Genomic DNA, 24886 nt, shown 5'->3' on the forward strand with positions numbered 1-24886 from the left:
TGGGGTTGTTTAGTTTGGAGAAGAGGAGGCTGAGGGGAGACCTTATTGCTCTCTACAACTACCTGAAAGGAGGTTGTAGTGAGGTGGGGGTCGGTCTCTTCTGCCAAGTAACAAGCAATAGGACAAGAGGAAATGGCCTCAAGTTGTGCCAGGGCAAGCTTAGATTGGATTTTGGGAAAAACTTCTTCACTGAAAGGGTAGTCAGGCACTGGAACAGGTTGCCCAGGGAAGTGGTTGAGTCCCCATTCCTGGAGGTACTTAGAAGACATGTAGATGTGGTGGTTAGGGACGTGATTTAGTGGTGGACTTGGCAGTGCTAGGTTAACAGTTGGACTTGATGATCTTAAAGGTCTTTTCCAACCTAAACGATTCTACGATTCTATGATTATCATTGTATGTGGTCCTGACCAAAATCAGGAGCCTATTTCACTTACATGATGAGAGGTATGGCAGCGGGAAGTGCCCAAGTCTGTGAACATTTTTGCTTCAGTTGTCACAGCAGGTCAGTACTAGGGCCTCATCTAAAACACAGCCATCCCACTTAGCTCCCTGATGACACAACCATTCAAAATGCTGCTGCAGAAGTGTTTGAAGTAAAATTAAATCATCCTCTGAGCTTGTCTTTGATAGAATACAGCACTCTTCAGTGACTTCTGGGCTATATATGATGCTGCTCAGCCCTGGAAAGTTACAGTCTTAAGAGTCAGAGTTCAATATAGAAATAAGAATATATAAAATAAAAAAATAAAATAAAACTGTTTACAGATGTGTGAAGCTTACAGAAAAACCATATGAAATACCTTTGCTAACAGCTGACAGTAAAAAATGAACCTAGTAAGAAAGCAAATTCATGTTATGCAGGGAAATGGAAGAAATCAAAGAGATGATGTAGCTCTCATATTTACATTGTACAGGAAGAATCTGTGAACATCAGAGAGGTGTGGCTGCATTTAGTAGTTTGCAAAGCTCACAAAGGTTGTCTGGAATGACAAAATTGCCTTGAGATAAAAAATTGTGGATGAAGAGGCCTCATAATCATCACCATATGGGTGGAATGCAAATACACAGGTTGGGCTGTCCTATGACCTCTGCATTCAAGAGAAGAGTTTTGGGTGCACAGTGCTATGGGAAATCAGAGCAGCAGTAAAATTTCCTTATGTCAGCAATTATTCAGCAAGAATATCCTTGTTTGAGAAAACAGCTAACATGATATACCAAACAATTACATTATCTTAATTATCTTCAGACAACTTTTCCCTGCTTTTTTTGCCTTCCTATACGAATTTCTGCGTTTCTAGCAGTGTTTTCATTAGCAACAGCAAATACCCATTTTCATTATAAAAACTGGCTTCAGCAGTCATATGAACTGTTTGTTTGTTCATGTGAATGCCCTGCAATGAACCAGGAAACTTGTCAAAAAATACTTGATCATAAAAATCATTGCTGCCTAAATAAACATGTCAGCCCAGTTTAGTAAAAATTGAAACAGAACAAAACCCAGTCTAGCAGATTTGAAAAGGTGCTCTTGTTCATGATGCCTCAAAGACAGAATGGAAGGTTGGTTATAGTTTTAGTTTTAGTTTTAGTTCTAGTTCTAGTTTTAGTTTTCGTTTTAGTTTTAGTTTTAGTTTTAGTTTTAGTTTTAGTTTTAGTCCATGCTAATAAGTGGGTAAAATGGTAAATTCTATAAATCCCACAGGACAGAGGGGCCAACTTCAGACACTATTGACACTGCCTATTAACCTAAATTATGTTTCTACTCAATGGGGAGATAAATGCGTTTCCAGGCATTTCTTCAGAGTCTGATGGCTGACCCACATACATTCTCTGCAGAGAGGATACTTCTCTCCAAAGCTGTCTCGGGTCCCAATGTGCCTGAAACTAGTAACACGTATTTCACCCTGGTGCTTCCCCTGATGAGGAAACTGTGACATAGCCTAAAGAAACAGCACCTAATGACTCTGTTTTAACCTCTTGCATCGCAAATAAAGTACATTGTACATCTCAGAGTGGGATTATCTCTCCTGGCATCAAGGTTTGAGCATTTGCAGCCAGATTCTGTTAGAAAAAAAGGACATGGGAGGGATGCAGTTGAGGGGTCCAAACAGCATCTTCCATGGACTTCCACAACTGATGCTTTTCTAACATCAGACAGGCTCTCTTGAGGTATTGTAAATACCTCGCACCAGCTGCTCTTCGAAAAGACTTCAGTTACGACATAGGGCCCAGTTTTCACCTTACAAAGCTCATTAGCGAGCCCTGTCATGTACACTTGGACTACAGAGATTTTGTCTAACTTCTTCACTGCTGTTTCAAAGACGACACAAATGTCAGCAAAGGTGCAATTCCCTTTGCATTGCCAAGAGACAACTGCTTGTCAGGATGACAGATAAAGCCACTGGAAAAGCCTGTATTTCTCTCAGGTTAGCCTACTTTCCCTCAGTCCCCAAGAAAAAAGAAATAGCCCATTACTTAACACAGGTAAATGTAAAAAGTAATCTGAGCATGAGGGATGAAATAGATTATTCCTCCTTTAGAGAACAAGTAGCTTGAAAGAAGAGTGGTTGGAGCCCTGTCCTAGCTGATCTGGAGGAAGCAAGCCCTGACACAAGCTGTGCTGAGGGAAGGTAAAGCAGCAATATCTCCAGGGGCACTGGAGACACAGGCTCGTCTGAGATGCATCTTCCAGAGCACCTGCCAGCACTGAATCCTAATGACTCAGATGAATTCTGCCTAGAATCAAAAGGATAAAAGCCTGACAAAGCTCTTGAATCACACCGCACGTGACGCTCACCTTATTGTACAAAGAGTTGTGACTGTAAGGGCTATAAGGGTTCTCGTGAACGTCACACGTGATGGAAGACAAGTGGCTGAAAGGTCCAGGGTTTAAACAGTCAGCAAGGGAGACGGACGGAGGACGCAAAGGGGACTTAGTTGGAGGGATCAGTTTAGTTGGATACAGAGGGTGTAGGAGAGCAGTCTCCTATGAAAAAAAGAAAAGTAAACAGAAACAGATTAATGGATGCAAAAAAAGAAAATTTGGACAGAAAGCAAAGTGCTTGTCTTGCACCTTTTTTACATTTCATAGGGCTTGATGATTAACTAAGAAAGATACTCTACCTTCATGCCAACACAATTGCTCTATATTAAGCATTTTCATCAGCATGAAAGTACACACATCAAAACCTGCAGTAGATGTCCCATTAAACCATTAAAGTTATGCTTCGACTGGGATCCAGTGCGTCTCCCTCCTGCAGCTCAGCTGACACTCAAGTGACAGAAAAGGAAAGCCCAGAAGGATCTTGTGCTAGGTTAAAATGGCCACATTTTGGAACATTTTCTGAGAGGGTGGATTGGAAGCAAAACCAATCTGAAAACAGTGTCTGAGAGGTACAAAAGAAAGTCTACCTTATCTATGTACTAGCAGGAGCACTTCAGGCTTTTTAACAAGATGCTAACAAGCTTTTTCAGCTATTTAAGAGTTAAAGCAATGAAGGTGCAGGCACAATATATTTCACTACTGGAAGTTGTCAGCAGTTAATAGTTCCTGGTTAAAAAAAACCAATATGTATGTGCTTTTTGCACCTAAAGGATAAAATCCTTTTAAAAAATTGATGTTTAAAAGATTTGAGATAGAGTCAAGGAGGCATACCCAGCTTTTGGCACAAATCTCGTGCTTAGGTTTTGTCAAGGCCGTTGATACAATACATCCTGAATTCTCACCCACTTGGCTGGCTGAGTCTAGACAAGAAACTCCCCTGCGCACTGTGCCTTTGAGCTCAAGACCCAGAAAATTTGTGACAAGAGCTGTGATTAGTTCCGGCAGAAGCTAATATATTGCCCGCCAAAAGAGTGAGCGTGAGCAAATGAGCGGATCAGAGCCCTGCAGCAGTGAGAGCGGCTGGAAGGGGACCAGGCAGCAGTCGCTTCACACCGACCTTGCCTCCTGCCGCTCCTCCTCAGAGGCATCAGACCTACTTCTATTAATGATAAACCTTGGCAAACAGGCCTCACAGCTTCATGCCAAGTGTAACTAATACATCTTTAGTTCATCATCTTGCTCTTCCATTGCCCAAGGTGGTTTATTTTTTTTAATGACAAAGGAGCCTATGTACATTCTTGTTAAGTATTTGCAAGCGCATGAATTCTCTAACATTCATTATGAGTTGTTTTCATATTAGTATGTAACAAAATGCCTTATTTTTTCCCAAAAAAAGATTCTGCTTCCCCAGTTTGAAATGAAAATTTTCATTAAGCCATCATGTCAGCGCTGCTCACGAGTTACATATACTTCCAGAATATTTTATGGTGCTTTTTTGAACAAACTGGAGCATACTTGCAAAATTCCTGAAACATTACTGAAATGTACTAAGCAAGAGGAAAAAAATTCTTTCTCATGATGGGGATATTACCATCTCCAGTAAGGGCATCTAAAAATGTGGAAAGCTTAATACTGTCAGATTGGACCCTCAGAAATACTACACTCTCTCTGCAGCAAGTGTTTGATAGGGGGATATCCACTGAATAGCCAGTGCTACAAGTTGTATATATCCTCAGGGGAAGAAAAAAAAAAAGAAGACAGCATAGGCTAATATCAGAAAAAGCCAAAATAAAATGGGATTTTTCCCTGGTTTATAAATTTAATTGGCACACCAGTGTCAATCTATATACAGTGTACTCAGAACACAGATAAAAAGAGCTATCTGTGAGCTGAGCTACTCCCTTTCCAGATGATCTTTACTATTTTAGAAATCTCTTCTTTTCTCCATCCATGACTTTGGATTATCTGCATGAGAACAGCTGCCTGTTAAAGCAAAAATCACTATTTTTTTACAAGGGAAATGGCCTTTTCCACATGGGGACATTTCTTAATGACGCAAACAAGCTATTCTTTGTTGTGCAAAAAGACATGTGTTCAACACAGGGACATGAAGTTGAAGGTCAGCAGTTACAGCTGCCTGAATCGTTATGTCTCAAACTGAATGTCACCCACATAGTCACCAGTGTTCAGTGACACACTGGGAGGTTTGGCAGGAAGGGGATGTACTGCGGAAGGCTAAGAAAAATCAAAAGAGATAAGTTAATAAAGCTGATGCCATCTGGAACCTCATCTAGTCTGTACCATCCTCAAAGATGCAGCCTGAAGGGTCTGTCCTTTCAAGATGGGCTGGGTGAAGGAGCAGCAACGTCACCTAGGGAGGGTGTTGTTGGCAATGGTATTAGAAAGAAAGGAAAAGAAAATGCAGAGAGAGGGAGACAACAGAAATATAAGAGCTGAACCTCCTAGCAGGACTGGGAAAATCTCCAAAGAAAACCAGGGAAAATCAGTAACAGTATGGGCAGTTTTGCCCTCAGCTGCAGTAGATGCCTGCTAAGTTCTTATTTGAGGACAAGTGGACTAGTACCAGCTCTTCCACAGAAAGCAGAAAGCTTAGCTGCTAGTCTCCTAGTTTTAATCCACAACTCTCATGTTCCACGAAAGCAGTCAATTTACCTAATTTCAGAGTAATATTGGTGGGAACACCTCCCAGTCTTTAGAAGCCAGCCGCTGTGCAGCCAAAAATGCTAACTACTGAGAGCAGGTGAAGAGGGAGAACAAGTGTCCTCATAGGCTAACAGCCCCATGGTTAGGGACCACCACTGCAAGTTTCAAACTGTTGCCTGGGCACAGAGCCCAGTTTCACAGGCAGTGAGGGCTGCAGCCCTCTTAGAGGCACTAAAACTCCTCAGGAGAGTTTCAGAGATGCTGTAAGATTGTGAACATCCTCACGTGGGCACCCAAGTATCCACGCAGGAGGGACTCATACCAGCACCATAAACCTACTCTGAGAGGCAAGAGCGGAAATTGTAGGCGCGTGCTGTGATGTAAGCATGTGCTTTAGTGTTTTCCCTAGATCTGGCTATTATGGTATTATTAATTATTATAACAGACCACCACTAGAATCATATAACCATTTCTCACACAAACAAAACCAGTCCCTTTTAAGTCAATGAATCCATCTAAATACAGGCCTAAGTAGTTCCTTTTTCAGAACAAAGATGCCTTAATAGAGGACTCCCCAAAATAACAAGTATTTTACAGCAACTTGAGATATTTCTTAGGTAAGGATAAAAATGCTAATTTATCAGTACTTCAAAGCATTTATAATTGTTCTTTTAAATAAAGGAAGCAAAACTGAACATATTCATTGTGAAATTAACTTTTCCATCTATCAAAGTCAGTGCACTATTTTTTTAGTTCATTTCAATTCATAGCTTTTATATAAAAAAAAATTTGGCTTTTGTTATAACAACCACATTTATTCATGGACTTATGACATCCTCAGTACTTCAGTAATACGTACCATAAGTAATTTATAAGGAGTAAGCTGATTTGTTTTCACAATTAGCTTCAAATGTCAGAAAGCTTCTGAGTATGCCAGTAACCTCAGGTTTGTATTTGCCTGAAGATACAAAGTTTGGTGACTGCATCATTCCTTCATCAGAAAAACTATAGCCAGCGGAATCAGTGCCCAGCCCTAATGAACGGGAGGTATGAGCTGCCCCTGCTTTTGCAGCGAGGTCCTGCTGAGGTGGCCTAGACCAGAAGTTCTCTAGCAGCAGCTCTCGGTCAGCTCTCCTCCTCTTTCATCCCAGCCAAATGGCAACACAGAAGGCATCAGAAGGTTTTCAGTAAGTTAAAGCATGAAAAACTCACTATGAACTCACACGTAGTCTCTGAAGTCAAATATTCACTGTCAGCCTCAAAAGTTCAGAGACAAATTGTTAATAATGATATGTATTCATTTTTTCTTATATTTTACAGAAACTCTACATTCTGTAGAAACCCATAGAGTGAGAAAACTTCTAATGCCAGCCATATGTGTTGCTGGAACCCACTGATGCTACAAAAAAATCTTTCTCTGTTTGTAATGCTGCGGTACTCTTGAGAAATACTGGGAATGTCCTGCAGTGTCAGAGCTATGGGGAGGAATGGAAAGAACTAAAATGAAAATCTTAAAAATTTCAGTTCTAAAAGGAAGAACAGAGGACTGCCATTGCTAAAGTCTCTCTGTAATGTGACTAGAGAGTCACAGAAGTAAGAGAAATTCAATTAGTAAGGTATTTTATTCACATCGTGTCTGGCAAGAGGACTACTGACTTCATTTTACTACCCTCCAGATGGAAGATTCAGAACAGACTGGATAGGTTAATAATAAGCTCCTACAGGGACATTCGGATTATGTATTGCAGTTAAGGTTTAATTCACAGTAATGCACGCAAACAAAAATGCACAAGAAAAGGCTGACAGAATCATTTATCTGGGGTTTCTCTGAGATAATGTCTCATACAGGTCAGCAAAGTTCAAGATGTGTTTTTGCAAAGTGATCCTACGGCTTTATGCAGAGGTCTGTGGGAGAAGATAGCACTTTTGCTGCCCCGTGAGCTGCCTGTTAATGACCCTCGTGTGCAGTAGAAAAGCAGTTCCCTCAAGCTGTGGAGGGACCTGAATACGGACCTGGGGGAGCTATGCACTGGGGAGTGACACAGAAACTCACTGGGGTTCTTCTGCAGCCTCCCTTGGAGAGGGAAGAGTGAACCTTGCCCAGTCCTTGCTGTCCTCATTTCTCTTTAAAGAGGATTCGGGTCTGGAGTCCAAATGGAGGAAGCGCTTTCTAGTAGATCTGATCCAGACACCTGCTTGACAGGTGAGCACAGAGTTTCCACTTTCTTTTGTGTAGTGTTTCCTATGGACATCATTAAAAGACCCTCTCCTCAACATACAGGATTTTAGATCGCCACAAAAAATGTCCCTGTAGAAAGCCCAGCTGCCCGTCTCCAGCCTGGAGGCTCTCCTCCAGGAGCAAGGTGCCCCTTGGGGAATCATCTAACTAAAAACAAGAGACCAGGACAAAATAAGGATCTGAGATTATTCCATCATCTTTAAGGAAGCTAGCTGAGGCTACTAAATCCTTCAAAGAGTTACTCACCTGCTCAATATCTTGATCACTGATTTCTTCAAGGTACTTTTTAAAAGGATTGGGTTGATAGGGCTCCTCCTTTTGCTGTGCACTCTTTCCTTTCACCAGCACGGGACGAATGACACCAGGTTTTGTCTTGACCCATAGCACACCCAGGAGAAAAGAGATGGAAGAAAAATAAAATAAAATAAAATACTTTACAGTTTACAGAATATTTGTTGGACAAGTCAACTCCAATGAGGCTGTAGTGACTAGATTTTTTTTAAAAATGTTACTAATAACATATTTCACCATCAAAATTATTCAGGTGTCATGCTGCCTGGCCTACTTTTAATACAGACTGCAGACAAAAATAGCAAGAGCTGTTTTTATGCACAGAACCTCATCACTGACATCTGTTTGTTACTAACACAAAAATAGATGCTGGGCTGTCAAACTATTGTTTGTGGGGTTTGCTGGATGTTTTTGCTAGCTGTTCAGCTGCTTCTTGATAAGTTCATCAAGTCACACTTTATGCACAGCCATATGTCTGCTTTCATGCTGCAAATTCTGTTCTGGGCTCCTCAAAACAGTAACTGGAAAAAGGAAGGATAATGTGATGCTGTTAACTTACACCCAGGCAGCAACATATTAGGGGAAAGTCTTTCTGGGGAATAATACCAGTAATTGCATGCTGGATTTTGACAGTATCTTTAAGAGTTCACTTGGAAAAGTACAATTTTAGAGAATTTAGTCAGCACAGATGTGTGATACCCCTCATTTCAGACAAATTGGATTATTTAATCAAGAAAAAATGTCTTGGTTAGCTACCAGCCAATCAAAAAATTGACTATTAACTTGTCAATTGAGTACATCTGTGATTTTCAGAATTCTTACAGTAAAGTCTGACATGATGGATTGTGGCATAAACTCTAAATAGTGGCTAGGGGATAATTTTAAAATAGACATCTTGTTCAGTAACCAAAGAAAAGGAAGAAAAAAGTGTACGTTCTCACTGGAATTTGGTAAGTATTGAAGTCCTGGGGGGGGGTCTGTGATTGAATTTAAATTTTTCAATAACTCAATTATATTCTTCTCTGTTACAGCTACCCCACAGAAGATGAGCTGTCTTTTTCACAACTGATATAGATAACAGGACTGCTGCTGAGCTCCTTCTGTGGTTGCAGCCAGAGGGCAGCTTGCCCAGCTGGGACTGAGAAACAGGTACTGTCACAAGTCCCCATCTTCAGCACCCAGCAGGGTATGAAAATGAAGAGAAGAAACTTGATTCACCACTAGATTTATTTTTAAGAGTTAGACTATGTACATTTAATAACGCCATCTGCCTATTTGCAAGAGCAATACACCTAAGCAGTCTGTCTGGGAAAAAGAGACGTTTACCATGAAAGTAAGCTTAAAATGATGCAGCTGAGATTGCTGGATGTATCATGTAAACATAGTTATGGATCTGCAGGCATCCAGCAAAGACAGGGCAAGAGGGGTGCCCATTGGAGGGGAAGGGTGCAGGAGGCAGGAGATGTCCCCACATCTTGTGTTTCTGCCTCTCCCCTGGGAAAGGACAGAGCAGTGCCCAGGGTCTGCGTGGAAGGCAGCAAAGGTGGGAGGAGCACAAAACACCTGGGAAGAGCAAGGCCCAGGCAGCAAAATATCTTCCCTTAGCTTTGTGTTTTATGCCCTCCCTCCTTTCCACAGGTTGAGGCCCTTTTTCATCTGCCTCATCAAATAAGAAGAAACATACTCAACTGGAAGCAAAAAATAAGCCATGAGGTGATATTAACTTTTTTAAAACAGTAATGACTGCCCAGTTGCATTAAAAACTTAAACTTTTTCATGAAGTTCAACTTAGTGAAAGATATGGTACTCATTTAATGAACTTACAGTCCATAGCTCATGACTATTTCTTTGTAGGATTCACCATAAAATAATTATTTTCCTCTCCAAGATTTTGAGAAGAGTTTGTAAAAGTGACAGACTACTGGCTTTCAACACAAAGGTAAACATAAAAATAAAAAGAAGCCTACAGTTGTTATCAAGTCATCATTACACAGACAAAGGACCTGTGGCCTTCCAGCACTCCTCCACACCATGTAACCATGCAATTAAAAGCACAATGAGGTACCTGAAATCATCAAGGATAAGCTACTCTCCTTATGTAGGAAACCTCTTCCAAAAGCACACTGTAGAAATGCTTTTAAGGAAGCATTTTCTGAACAACATTACACACTCAAGTGCTGACTGAATCATATGTTCATGTCTGATTCTGCTAACAGAATGTCAGATATCAGGCAGCAACCAGAATTTTAAATACTTTATTAGCTCCCTGACAAGTTATATAAAATCTTTGATCCAAAACTAAAAACTTGAACTCTTTCTTTGATAGCAGGTAGCACAACTGACACTGCTGAGAAACAAGCTAAGACTTAGTTTTGCCAAGGAAAGTGCTGGTCTTCCTACAGCAACACTGAAAAATGGTAAAGTCTGTTATGGTTGCAATGGGCTGCCATCATGGGCTACAGCCCTATTAGCAAATTACACAAGGCCAAGACACAAGCTCCAGAGCTGACCCATAATCAGTTGTACTGATTCAGTGCCAGGGTACTCCCTGGCATGGTTTTGGCCCAGGTCAACAAGTGCACAGTCAGAAATAGGAAGATATGGTGGACCAGGGCATCTCTTGATAGGCAGTATGGACATGGTCACCCTTCTTCAGGGACAGAAGGTATTTTACCTGTAAGAAAATGAGCCGTGCATATTTGCCCCAAAAGTCAGAAGACTGAACTTCTCGTCAGCAGGTGTATGGGCATGTTCACCTCTAATTTTTTCTTCTGTTATTATGACACTGGTTCTCCCTGAGATCTTGCTGAAACCGGTGAGTAAGGTCCCAGTTGCAACCCTGTTCCTCTCAGCAGAGGCCTAAAATCCTCTGAGTCCCATGTTTCTCCTATCCAAGTCACTGTCACTTCCCCTTATCCAGAGTATTCAGAGATCCCCAAAGTATGTAGGGCCAGACCCCTCTTTGATAGCTAGCAATGACTGCATTCCCTCCTTGTGGTGCTTTGTGTCACTACACAGACATTAAGTCATTCTGGATACCTGAACAACTTTCCTGTAAACAAGAAAGTTGCCTCTCAATGATGTTTAACAAGGAATTGGCTTTTTAATGTTTTCGATGCAGTGCTGTTTTGAAGCAGCCTGCCTCTGCGACAACCAGACAAATGAATAACAAACATACAACATGATCAGAGAAAAATATATAACACAACAGGAGAGCTAGGCTTGGGATAGAAGAGTTAGCTGCCGTCTTTCTTTCCTTTCTGCTCTGAGTCCATCAGACCTCACTTGACAAATAGCAAGCACCAAGTCCATCTGTTTGCCTGCATAGCCTTTACAGCCAACTTTTCTGTACAAATAGTCTCTTGCAGTCTTTGAAGCCTTCTGCTTCAAATGCAATAACCAAAGAATTCCCTCATGGAGAAGAACCATTCCCAGTCCTTTCCAACAAACTCATTAGTTTTGGGGAAAGGACCCTGAGGCAGATGGGGCATGTATGCAACGCAGCACGCCCTAGACAATGCGGTCATCTTCTGTCAGCACTGAGAAGACAGAGTCACCTGAGGAGCCTCTAAACTGTTGAGAGCACCTGCTTTCGGACAGTGAGGAACTGGCTCCTTTGTCATGAAGAAGCATTGCAGTTTCCACTGTCAGCAAAAAGATGCATTTTGCCCTAACAATAAAAACATAGACGCTTTGTCTAGTTGAACTGTGAATCACCTTAACATATTCCCCTTCTATTTCTTTTCTGCCACAAATTAGTCTTCACAAAGGGAAATACGTTGTTGAACATATTAGTTTATTTTCCCTTGTAGAGGCCTTACACTTGCAAAAATGCAATAAAACATTCCAGGCAGTGTACCAGTCTACAATGAAGTTCTCCCTTAGTACATTTGAAGGTGTGAAGGCATACAACTGTGGTCAAAAATATTTCCTTTTCCCGTGGCTAAGTAGTAAATTATTCACATCACTTTGAAAAGCCTAGGAAGGAAGGATAATTATTTTCTCCACCTCCATGCTGAAGCAGCAGCACGTCTTGCACCAGAGCACACAGAACAAGGACAGTCACCTCTTTGAAATTGAGGTTGTGTTTATTTTTGTTCATACTGAAATATTTGCATTTCAAGAAACAGCTGAATTTTCAACAAGATGTCTGATGCTATATTGTATCATGCTTTCCACTGACTCTGTGCTAAACTAAACCAAAGCTAGAATCAGTACAGGGATGAGTCTTTTTCTTAACAGCTGGAGAAAAGGAACAGACCCACAGTGAGAGTAGTGTGAAGGAGGCACTCACCTCTGCTGCTGTTCTGGGGAAAGGGGACGAGAAAAGGGAGCAGGTTTGCCCAGGCACTGCTCGCTCCCCAGGCTGGTGGCAAGGAGAGGGCTAAGGGCAAGCCCTCAGCCCTGAGGCTGCTCTCTGCTTCCCTCTCTGCTTCCTTCCCTTTCTTTAGGAAACTCTTTTAGCACATGTACGTTCCCTTCACACACATTTTCTTTTGGTATATCAGGAATGTCTTTCATTTCCTGCTTTGCTGTGTGATGGCTCTGTACAGCCCACTCCTCGGTATACGTGACACATTTCACTTCAGCAGTGCCTGCATATTGGTGCTTGACAAAGTATAGATGTAGACCCATGGCAAACACTGCCTTCCAGAAGTCGTTCATCGGTGCTCAAAGGCCATGAAATGATTTTAGGTGGATAGATGCACCCATGACCCCTGATTTTATGCTGGACCTGACAAGTATGCTATATTTGATGTTATTCTGACCTGAAGTGGATCTTAAAAGTTGCTGAATTTTAAGCTTTGATCTCAACAGCTTTAAATGTAGGAAATACCAGAACCTCAGTAATACATGTGCTTCAAATTAATTTGAGGAAAAATACTTCAAGCTGCCAAGTCACACCTAGAATACCCCAGAACAAAATAAGTCATAGAAATATGTATAGATATTAACTGAAACACCCCAACTTTATCTCCTGGACCAGACCATGGGGATTGTTATCTATTTTTCTCTAATGTTTTTCTTCCTTTCAAATGCTTGAACTCATCCTCTGTCCAGCCTCGAGTCCCTACAACTCCTATCCACAATTCTTTTCGTGCAAGAAGCTGCACTGTGTTCTTTCTGTTACTACCATTTAAACCTGCTCACAAAATAGAGAAATGCCATTCTGTATTTGGTCTAAATAGATATGACTCCTTTTCTACTATTTTTGTATATAAATATATTTTTATAAATCCTTTCATTGCACACTCAAAAACCATGGATGGCTGATGTAGCATTAAAATATCTGAACCAAAAAGACCTAGAACAATAGTACCAAGGTATGCAAGACTGGCCCCACGTGAATTTTGCCTTATTTGCATGATATATAAAGAAAAAAGTTACTATTAATGACAATGACAATATTGTGTGTTGTGTTGGTGTGCTGGGTATGGCTTTGTACTTTGTTATCATGAGTCATTCACAGTCACCTTTTAAAAGAGTACAAAAATTGTTGATGAGAGTCACAGTGGCATGCCCAATGCTTCACCTCTCCATTGGATAGAAGTCACATAGTTGAGAGATATAGATGCAACATTTCTGGTCACCCTAAATAATCGGTCCCTGGTAGAGCTAGAAACTCCACAAGAGGAGAAGTAATTGGCTGAATCATAAATACTGCAAAATTTCTAAGTAAAAATGTTACTACTGAAGAATCGTCATTCATGAATAGAGATCACAATGTGCTCAGAGACAGCATTGCTCTCTGAACAAAAAACACGCACAAGAATTCCACTGTAGTAACTGCAATTTTAAACAGGTGAAATAAAATATATGGTTAAGTAATTAAAATAGCTATTGAAAAAAAAAAGAAAAAAAAAATCAAAGGAGCTGCTAAAAGGATGAAATGGTTATAGGTGACCAGAATACCGCTTAAGACAGTAATGTTTCAGAGAAGGTGTGCATCAGCTTATAAGAAGAGTTTAAGAGATCAGTAAATTCTGGGATGTTCAAAGAGCAGTGCAAAAAGTGAAAAAAGGAATAAGGAGGAAAAGGCTCCAAAGACAGAAAGTTGAGTTTAAATATAATCTAGAGAGGGGAAAAACAAAAAGAAAAAAAAAAAGAAAATCTAGGCCATAATATAGAAATGTCATATATTAGGCCAAGAAAGACTTTGAGAAAAAAAACTTGCTAAATTTCCTAACAACTAAAAGTCTATGGGGCCAGTAGATATAATCAAGATATAAAAAAGATGCACAAAGACGAGACCAAGGCTGAATATCAATTCCTCACTTCAACTTTCCTCACAGGAAGACTTTGGGAGGTTCTCACACTGGCAAAGAAACAATTTGGAGGAACTCTCTCGAGTACAGTGTCAATAGGAGAGATTTGAGAACAAATCAATAAAATGAGCAAATAAAGTGCAAGGAATAAATAAAGTTGTGAAGAAATTCCAATGTGAAATTGCCACATCATGAACTGTGGTATTAATTTCAGACATAATCAGCACCAGAAGAATGAGAAGTGGCAACTATGGGGCAGGTTTTACTATAAGATCCTGAAGAGAACCAGGAATCACAGATCACTCTGTGACATTTCAAGCTGTGCAAAGTAATATGAGCAAACTATACTAAAGAACAGAATTAGTATACATATGGACAAATAGGGAATGGCTTTTGAAAGGGCACTCACAAAAAATCTTTTACAGTTATTTTAAAGAGTCAGTGATGCGAGAAAGCTGGCCGATACAGCAGATGTAGGTTATGTTTAAACTAGCAATATGAGAATATTTTGGCATCTAGGAACACACATTAGATGAAACCAAGTGAGAATCAACAGACCATCTTATGTGAGACTCAGTGTTTGTTTTTTTTTTCCCACTGGGTCCCTAAATGTATGACCAGGGATAACAAAATGAGGCTGCATCACAGAGTATAAAGTCCAGTGGATGTGCAGCCATGCTGCATGTGGATTTCCAAAGGCTTTAGTGAAGGTCTTTCAGCAGGGTCTGCTAAGGAAATGAAACTGCTACAGAGTAAAAGAGAATATTTCCTATGGACCAGTTAGAAGATTGGAAGCAAAAGGCTGGAATAAATGTTTAAATTTCACAGTGTAGAGAAGTCACAGAGTTCCTCAGAGATGTGCTCTGGAATCTGGCCTTGAATTATGGATGTACATCGACTAGAAAAGAGTGGCTAGTAAGGTGACAAAGTTTGCTGGTAATGCTGAATCATTCAGGGGAGTAAAAAAATATCAGTGCAAAGAGTTGCAGAGAGATTTTATGATACTGAGTGAATGAATGACAAAAAGGCAGGCGAAACTTAACTGAATTCAACATTGATACATTTCACAGGGGAAAACTAAACTACATCCTAAACTTACACATGCAGTGATGAACTCGTTAGCTCAGAAAGTACCTCTTACTACTCAGAAAATATATCTTGAGTTTATTGTATACAGTTCCATGCAAACATTGGCTTAATGCTCAATGCAAATAAGATGAACTAAATAAATTACCAGGAATTGTTAAGAAAGGAATAGAAATAACAGTAAAGAACCTTATCACATCATCATGTAAATAGGAAGCGCTGTGTTCAGAGCTAGACAAGAGCAGTTTATGGTTTTAGTCTCCCAGTCTCAAAAACAAAAACCTGAAAAATATATAGAAAAGGGTAACAAGGATCATCAAAGATATGGGACAGTATGCATACTTCTCAAAGAGTGACTAAGCAATTTTGACTTTTCTGTATGAAAAAGAGGTGACTGATAGGGTATTATGGTTAATACCTAGAAAATAATTTATATTACTTAGAAAGTGAAGAAAGAATAATTATTTGCTGTTTCAGTACAAGAACTGAGGTTAAGTAGTAGGTTTAAAACAAAGAAATAAAGTACTATTTCACACGATGCATAATTAAAAAGTAAACCCTTTTGCTACAGAATGTTATAGAGACCAAAGTATAACAAGATTCAAAAAGTAACTGGAAAAAGCCATGAAAGAAGAAGTGGTCAAAGATTACTATACAGAAGAAATTGATTCATTAGCTGAAATACAATGGGGAAAATTTCTCATCCACATCTCATTTTTTCCCTAAGCATTCATTAGCAGTCACTGTCACTTGGACAGGCTCCATGACCTCTCTTCTGACTCTTCTTCAGGAAGTTTGGCTCCAACAGGACTAAATTGTGATCAGAGCTGAAATGAACATCTGATGCATAATCTCCCTTTCTTTATTTGATTTTCCCCTTGCTTTTCATTAGTTAAGTCAGCTTCGATTTAAACCAGCGTGTAAGAAGAAAATAGATGCCAGAACGTTGTTGCATATAAACAAAATTGTAGAATTGGAATATTAAAAGAGTCCAAGAACCAGCAGTAGACTCTATAGTTGTCATACACCTCAAGATTCAGCAGGATTCTAGTTTGTCATGTGGTCCATGGGTTTACAAGTGGTGTCAGGATTTACAGTTACTTAAAACAGGTGTGTATTCAGTACAGAAGAAAGCAATGCAGCTTTGTAGAAGCAATCCAGCTTTTTAGGAGGGCATTGACTGCAGCTTCTTTCAAAGCATTAAGAAAGTAAATAATAATTACTTTAGATTTTGCCGTTGTGCAAATTTTGAGAAACAGTGTATCACAGCTGTGCAATACATACCAGCTGATTCTCTGTCACCATAGGTGCTGATTTGTAAAGGTTGGCCTGCAAAAAAGGTAAATATATACAGTATTACATACAACATCATAGTGATTATAGCGATGACAGAAGAAAAATCCATGGACAGCAGTATGCTTAGGTACAGAAGCTTTTACCACTGATGCAGTGACATGCAACTGGTACGAGAAGATAAAATATTGTCATTTCCAGTTTATTTCTAGGTATAATCAAATATGAATGCCTGTTGTTAAAATTTTAGGGATACTTTTTTCCAAGTGCAACAAAATTTCACTTTTTCATCTCAATCTAATCTCAAAATGTAAATCATGACATTTCTGAGCCTGCTAGATATTTCTGAGTCTGTTAATTTGCAGCATCAATCTTATTAACACTATCAATTGTATTGGGAGCTCGGTTCAACCTCTCATCCTTCTGACTTCGCATTATGAAAACCAGAAAAATCCTAATCAAGCATTACTTTTTTTTTCCTGAGTATACATTGAACAGTGGAAGCCCTGTTTTCCAGATCAAGGGTAAATGGAATGAATGCAAAATATTTGTGTGTGTATGTTAAATAGCCATGTGCCACATGCTTATTTGCCCACACAGTGGTGAGATTCAGAATTTCTGGTGCATTGAACCCTCTAATCAATTCCTTCAAGCTCTGTAGTAATTCCACTGGATAACATGGTATTTCTGTAGAGATGACATGCCCTTCCTTGATGTAGGTGTGATTTGGAGGCCTTGAGACTCTAAAATGTGAATATTCTTCAGTATGGTGGTAAAAAAAGTACTAGATACGATGGTTAGATGTTATAGCTGTAGTAGAAGACAAGCCAGTGCCATTACAGCCTGCACTCTCCGCAGAAGGACCACTACAGTTGTATTTTTATGAACTCAACTAGATGTTCCTCTCACTGTTTCAAGCAGAAAAGCAATTCCAGCGCATTTGGAGAGGGAAGAACATGCTCTTCCTTTGTTCCCCTGTGACAAAGACCTTGCAGAGATCTGGCCACAGAACTCCAGATGTGATCTCCCAAGTGCTAAATAGAGGTGTTTAATCACTCCCTGGAACTGTTGGCTTTACTCCTGCATTGGTGATGAGAACAGCAGCACCATGAGTCATGATGGAGGACTGTGCTCCTCACTGAAAGCACTCACATTTCTAAACAGCCACTGGTGGAGGAAACCTTTCTCACCCACACGGGGACAACTGTGATTTAGCACTAAATATATGAGAAGTACATCTTCTGCCCTTGACAGAGTAAACTAGAGCTTTTACTAGTGGTTACTTACATACTAGGGACTCTCATACCGTTAACCAACTGTGACGACCAGTCTCACTGTGAGCTTAAAGACATCAAAGCACTTCAGAATGATCTACAGATACAAGTGGGCTGGAATTAAATTCTCACTTGAGTGGTCAAATTAAGAGTAAATCTCATTTCACAAGGGTTACCTGAAATGTATACAAGCAAAGCAGACCACAGATAAAGAAAAGCGCTACTTATCTCTGCATGTCTGTGAGCATTTTTAGCTGCTTCATGTTCTCTCATTTTTTCACTTGTGTGTCATGTCTATAACACTCAAAAAAGATTTTTTTTTTGCAATAGAACTGTCAAGAAGAGCAAAAATGTCAATAATACGCAAAGTAATTATTCCAATTAATCGTGAGAAATTATTTTTAAAATAGTTGTAAGTGAGCTAAATGACAAAATTATAAATTTGCTAGAACTTGAAATTAAAGTTAAGAAAGCTTTCATTGGTGCCAGTATTTATATGGAAACACAATAACGAAGTATAAGGGCACTCAATAGCCTTAAAAGTAATTTACTGAGAGAATTATTATATTATTATTACAAATCAGCAGTATCATCCCTAAAGCCAACAGAGATGCACTATTACAAAATGGTGAATGGGATCATATCAAAGACCATACAGTTTAAAAAGTTGTTAAATGGCAACTGTAGTACTTAGTTGTCAGCTGGTACAAACTGCTGTAATTTTACTGAAGTCAGACATTTTTATTTATATGTGTGTGTGTTTATAAATAATACTTTAGCATGATGACAGATTTTCCTATCTCTGACTCATAAATAAATTAAGGCTTTTCTTTTAACCAAAACCACCTCCTAAGCAACATTTTGACAAGTGTCTCAATATCAGACATCATGAATACAAAAATATTAAGAAAATTATATTGCTAAATTACCATTTTAATTCTTTCTAATAAAATTAATTCAGTTGCATAAACTAAAAGACTACTTCTAAAAGAAAAAAAGATTTGCAAAAAAGGATGGTTGAAAACCATTACTCCAAGACAGCTCACATGAGACACCACAGACCTCCTGGGGGAGCTCACAATTTGGTATTATGATAACAAGTGTTCATACAACACTCATTCCTGATTTCTACTGGAGACACTGTTAGATTGGCTCAAAGTAGGCACCTTGTTTCAAAACAGACGTCTTGTACCGACTGTGAAGAAATGTTGGCCCCAGACTATATCTCCTCTAGTGAACAAAAGTCAGCACATACAGAGGCTCAGGAACAGGTCCTTTCCAGTTAATGGTTAGCACACTCCCTTGCATGCTTTGGTCCACACCAACTACCACTCTTCCAGAGAGTTCTCCATCGTGGTCTGCGTGGTAGCATGGACCATGCTGCTTTCGGTGAGCTGAAGGGATGAGACCACCCTGGGCCTGGGGAGGGGAGCAGGCTTTGAGGGGAGGGAAAAGGAAGGCGAAGAGGAGAAGAGGAGAAGACAACTCTACGGAAAACCACCTCAGTGTGCCCTCACCCTAAGGGACAGAGGACAAGCCACCACCTGGTTTATTAGCTGGGACAGAGGTAGCCTTTGTATGTCCTACGAAGGAAGCAGAGCAAGAGAGAGGGAAAGAGCTGTGATATATGGGGGCTGTTAGGGACACCTGGCTAATCCCTCAGGAGCCTCTGCTGCAGAATGCAGTGATGGCAGAGTCCAGGAGACCCTGTACCCACCAAGTTCAGCCACCACAGCACAGCCTGGAGACCACGGTCTGTTTTCTGACACACAGAAAATTTAACATGCTCATACAATTTATAGGAAAGGTTAGCCTACCAATAATCCTCTGCATTATTCCCAAATGTATTTTTAAATATTTATTTGTCTCATTTATCTAGAAAGTTCCAGAGGAGACAGGAAAGGAAGAGTTTGTAAGGGTGATTTTCTGTCCTAGCAAAGAAAACCTAACTGTATGCCTAGGCATATAAGTTGGATGCCTGAATTTATGGTATATGTCAGCCACACTTTTGGGAGCTGGAGATCAGCACTGGAGTGGTATTAAATATATTCTGTTCTCACAGACTACCTCTGAAACACACTCTTTTATTTCATTAAAAAGCTGTCTTCCAATATCCTTTCTAATTAGTATGAGCCAGTACAATCTGTCAAGTAAAAATCACAGTCTGCAATAAAATATGCATACCACCACATTCAAGAAGCAAAATTGAATTGATCAGTCAGGCATTGTACTGGCATAAAACTGGAAGGCGTCTATTGCTTTGCCAGGACTGCCTTGATTTGAGGTTCAATAGAAAAGCTGAATGATTAATAGTAAGCACAGATTTCTTACCACATGACTAGATGAGCTGTAAGTAAAATATGGAACCTGCAGTAACTATGTGTGCTAGTGAGAATTAACATGTTAATTGGGTTTAATGTTTCAATAATTGAACACATGACTCAATATAGTGATTATCTTTATATGTTGGAATGTGTGTATATGTAACAAAACAGCTTCTATTCATCTAAGGATAAACTCTGGGTTTTCAGCCAGCTCTATACCTTGGAAAGAAAAGTTTGAGTCAACCCCAGATTCTGATGGATAGGCAAGAACTAAAGGACTTCTACCAAAGCAAGTCCCCTACAGTGCAGGCTGAGTTCAAACAAATGCACCCGTTAGCACCTGTAACAGTCTGTTTGCCAAACAGTTGAGCTCTTGCCCCATGCCTGAAGCAAACAACAACAAAGAAGTGTGTGAAGAAATTAATTTTAACATCATATTCACCCAGGTAAAATTATGAATAGACACCGCACTGAAGAGATTCCAGCCATGATGGATTTACAGCAGTGGAAAGACATGTCAAGTCTCAATTGCTCTAACATGCTCACTTCTCTGTAGTAGTCAACACCTCATGTTATGAGTAGATGCCTGTCCAGAGTCACCCAGTATTGTAGCAAGAGCAGACAAATTAGACATTTTTGCATGCAAAATGTATGTATGAAAGTACTTACATATCTGGTTTCACGCCCAGCTGCTCTCTGCAGTGTTGTTGAGACCTGGTACAAAATAAATAGATATATTAAGAGCAAAGAGTTACTCTGAGGAGTAACTCAAAGAGATTTTCATCATTGTGGCAAGTTGTTAATGGCTTGAATTCAAGAAAACTTCAATTTTCCAGAAAGACTCATGCCATACATAAGAATAAGGTATATTAAAGTTTTGCTTGATATGTTTATTATAGAAAATACTATTTCATTTTTACTGCTCAAAAACATTGATCCCACTCTATTGAGGATGGCCTTTAAATTACCTCTGAGAACTGTCATAACAGAATGCTTATTAGTAGATAGCCATAGGTGTGATTGCCCCATAAATTTAAGTTACATTTGTTCACAAAATAACCGGAAATGGCACCTTTCCATGTTCTCATTTGGAAGAACTTGCTTTCATCTGACTAATCCATGCTATTTCTAAGGCATTTACTTACAACATACACTCTTTCTTCCTTCCTGCCTATGACTCTCTTTTACCCCCATTTTAAGCACTTTGCTCTCTCATTCTGAGGTCCTCACAACCTTTGGCTTGGACCCTATGCTGCATCCTGTTAAACTCACCTTTTGCCCCCTTTATTTGGTTTCATGATTGCTAACAAACAGATGCCTTCCATTCATTCAAGGCTCAATTCTCAGTTGCCCAAGGAAGCAGGTTATGGATGCTATAGCTCAGCTTAGTAGCAGCATTTTAACCACTTTGGATTTAGCACAGGCATTGGAAAATACTCCCTCAATAACAGTCTCTGCCTGCCTCTTCAGCTACTATCATGTTCCATCTTTCAGCTTCCTGAAGCCTGATTAACCACTGTGTGCTGTTTGACAGAAGTAATTTCAGAAATGAAAATTAAATTTGAAGTATATATTGAATATAGCCACTCAGGAATGATGGTTCTGTGCCCTATGTTTGCATGGTGGACTGAACATTGTGCAGGATATTTTGAATGCATTAACTTTTTGATGTGTTCCTCTGCCAAAAATCCCTTTCCTCCTGTTTCCAGTTGGATTTCTGCCATCTTCAGTGTCTTATAGTTACCACAACCAACTTAAATTTACCTGGGGCAAACTGAGTACAGGACCCTCTTCCCTTCGTTAGTCATCCTTCTGAACCCAGAAAGCACATCAATATAACTTAGCGAAACCAGAATTTTAACATCAGTATAGAAAGTTATCCCTGCCTCTCACTACCTCTTTCTGAGTTATCCAGGGTAAATGGATGTAGCAGACATCCTCCTCCTGTGAGGTGCCAGAGTTAAAAGGAAGTCAGCACTTAAGAGCAAGTCTACTTATTCATTTAATCATTCCATTATTTGAAAACCAATAATGAATATGAAAAAAATGTTGTGAAAGATGTTTCCAATTATAGAGGCTAGAAATATTGGCTCCTCTGTAGTAAGGACACATAGATGGGATGAAATCTGGGAGATGGCCAGAGACCCTGCAATATGGAAGACAAGGTATGAAGGATTTCTTCCTTGCGGATCCTAGCCTCTGAAGCCTTAATAAACAGTTTCTCTTTCATAATATAACTCCTTCTGACTTCAAGAAAGCATCCTGCAACAAAGACTGCACTGACTCCAGGGCTACAGTTCTGTCCTTCCGTGTCTTTTAAACCACCAGACACTTTTGCTGATGTTGCATCTCTCAGCTGCAGCTTTCTGTTGCCATAGGCTTTACTGTTGCCATAGGCTCTATTGTAATTTTGCTTGCTTCGATATCTACCTGGAAAGACCACTTGGTGTGTGGGTGGGCTTATTCACCTACCTTGCCAACATCTGACTCCGTGCTCATCTGCAGAAAACTTGGAGAAGACTCACATCGGCGCTGGAAAATTATTTTCAACAGAGAACAGACTTATTATGACAAGAGATAAAAGGAAAGGAAGAGAGAAAGTCAATCCCACATACTGATGGGTTACCATAGTCAACGGGTCCTGCAGGACTTGATCAATGACAGCACACAGCTCCTCTGTTTGTTGTCTGAGCTGGGCAGGGGAGCACATCTGAAAAAGGAGGATGGATCACTCAGTTAACCTTTGCTTTTTGTTTTCAAGTAGAGATTTGAAAGAAATATAACAGCACTACCTCTGAATGAGTGTCCAAAGCAGTGCCTTCAGTCATACTAGCACTCTTGGCTGGCTCTTCTAATGCCTGCAATTCAAAAGATTTTGGTGTGATACTGAGTTCAAAATTTTAAAAAACAAGCAAACATATACTTTTTGCAATACTGTGTTTCCAAAGTTGGCACTTTCTGTTTCACCATGGAAAGATGGAAAAAGAAATTACAGGCAAAGTAAGGTTCCTCAGCTTACCAACTTCTGATTCTGAATTAGAGGGGGGGTTGCAGAGAGGGAGAGAGAGTATTCAAGCTAGGTGAATTGTCTCTGCTTTTAGAGATCAGAAACTACCAGTTTAAACTGTCTTCAACAATGCCCCCCTCCTTTACAGCAAACGTAACGCAGTGAATGCACGCCGTGTGCCACAGAGGGGTCGGGGGGCTGCCTGTTGCGCACCATTGGAGGAAAGCAACCAGCTGTAAGCAGGTGGACAAGGCAGGGGTCCAAGCATGCAGGAGGCCCTTTCTTTTCCTCCAGTAGACATTTTCTTTAAAAAGTGCCTCCTGTTTAAAGAGGATGGTGATTCCACATTGCAACAAAAACAGTGCTCGATGTTTTTGGATTTTAGCCCGAAATCAGAAATGTATAAAGCAAAATACTTGCTAGACATATGCGATATCAAACTAAGCAGGTATGCAGTCTCTCCAAAACAAAACACAAGCTTCTTGTGCTTAGATATACCTCCCGCTTTCCTATGCCTGTACTTGGAGCAGGCTTGAGAACAGTGGGAATCAGTTTCCTGATCCCTCCGCTTTATCAGGAAAGTCACAAAACACCCTCAAAAGCCAAACTCCAGTGCTCAGTTCCTTTCATCTTTGTCCAGAGTCTGCAAGGCACACTCTCACTGCCATCACCCATTTTTGCTTTGAAGTGATTTTCAAATAGGCTCCGTGCTGAGACCAAAAATTACTCTGGAAGCCTGCTGATGCATGAAGCTGGACTACAGGGGAGGGACCCACGGGGTTTGTGGATTTTTTGTTTAACACATTGTGTTTTTCTGAAGTTTCTTTTTGCTAGTTATTTGGGAAAAAAAAAACCAAAACATGATAATAAGAGAAAAAAAGACCATTCCAATAAAGTACTTTTTAAAGCATGTGGGATTCTGTGGGAACAGACTGATACCAGTGAGGTGGGTATGAAGGCTACCAGTCACAGAAGACATACATGGAGCTAGGAGGAAAATGGCTGAATCTTTAAAAAAAAAGAAAATAAGCATATACTTAAGTAATTATTTCTAAGTTTAATTGTGCTGAGTACAATTTTTTTCTTTCCTTGTCCAGCTACTGGCAGCATACATCTATGTATGTGTAACTGAAAAGTTAATGACAATTTACTGTTAATATTGTTTTAATACCAGCCACAAATGATCCTGCACAGAAGCACATTTATGGAACAGCATGTCTTCTATCAGAAAGTACAGTAAGAAAAAATTAAGAGTACTTTCTTTCCAAACAGATTTCTTCCCTCCCCTCTAGCTCTAGACAAACCTGTTGGCCTTAGAGTAGTTGTACTTCAAAAGGGAAAAAAAAGTAAAAGAATGATTATTTTTGACATACAGAAATTAATATAATCTTATCCCAAGACAGAAAATGAAAAGATAAGTACTCTCTCTCATCTTTGCTGTCTCATCACTGCTACCCAGCTATATTCTCAGATCAACAGGCAGTCCTGTAGAAAAGGAGGACTCAGCTGAAGAAGGCTCAGCGCTACACTAGAGTACAGTGTCCCCGGTTCAGCTTCACTCTAGATTACATCCTCTTGGTAAACATAAAATGAAGTGATAAAATGAAGTAGAAGAATTATT

The 24886-nt window shown here is 39.9% G+C and overlaps 1 protein-coding gene across 1 annotated transcript in view; it reads right to left on the bottom strand.

Moving 5' to 3' along the window:
• MLIP (muscular LMNA interacting protein) overlaps window positions 1–24886 on the bottom strand; it is a gene marked incomplete at its 5' end in the record, with an annotated part of 117263 nt that overhangs the window by 23242 nt on the left and 69135 nt on the right. Inside the window, 7 exons of the mRNA XM_082305991.1 lie at window positions 2795–2983; window positions 7971–8096; window positions 16652–16696; window positions 20928–20972; window positions 22731–22790; window positions 22885–22968; window positions 23051–23116. Coding sequence (XP_082162117.1) covers window positions 2795–2983; window positions 7971–8096; window positions 16652–16696; window positions 20928–20972; window positions 22731–22790; window positions 22885–22968; window positions 23051–23116 — 615 coding nt within the window. The remainder of the gene's footprint in view (window positions 1–2794; window positions 2984–7970; window positions 8097–16651; window positions 16697–20927; window positions 20973–22730; window positions 22791–22884; window positions 22969–23050; window positions 23117–24886) is intronic.

This window comes from Platalea leucorodia (genome assembly GCF_965183815.1).
Source record: "Platalea leucorodia genome assembly, chromosome: 3".
Classification (NCBI taxonomy): Eukaryota; Metazoa; Chordata; class Aves; order Pelecaniformes; family Threskiornithidae; genus Platalea; species Platalea leucorodia.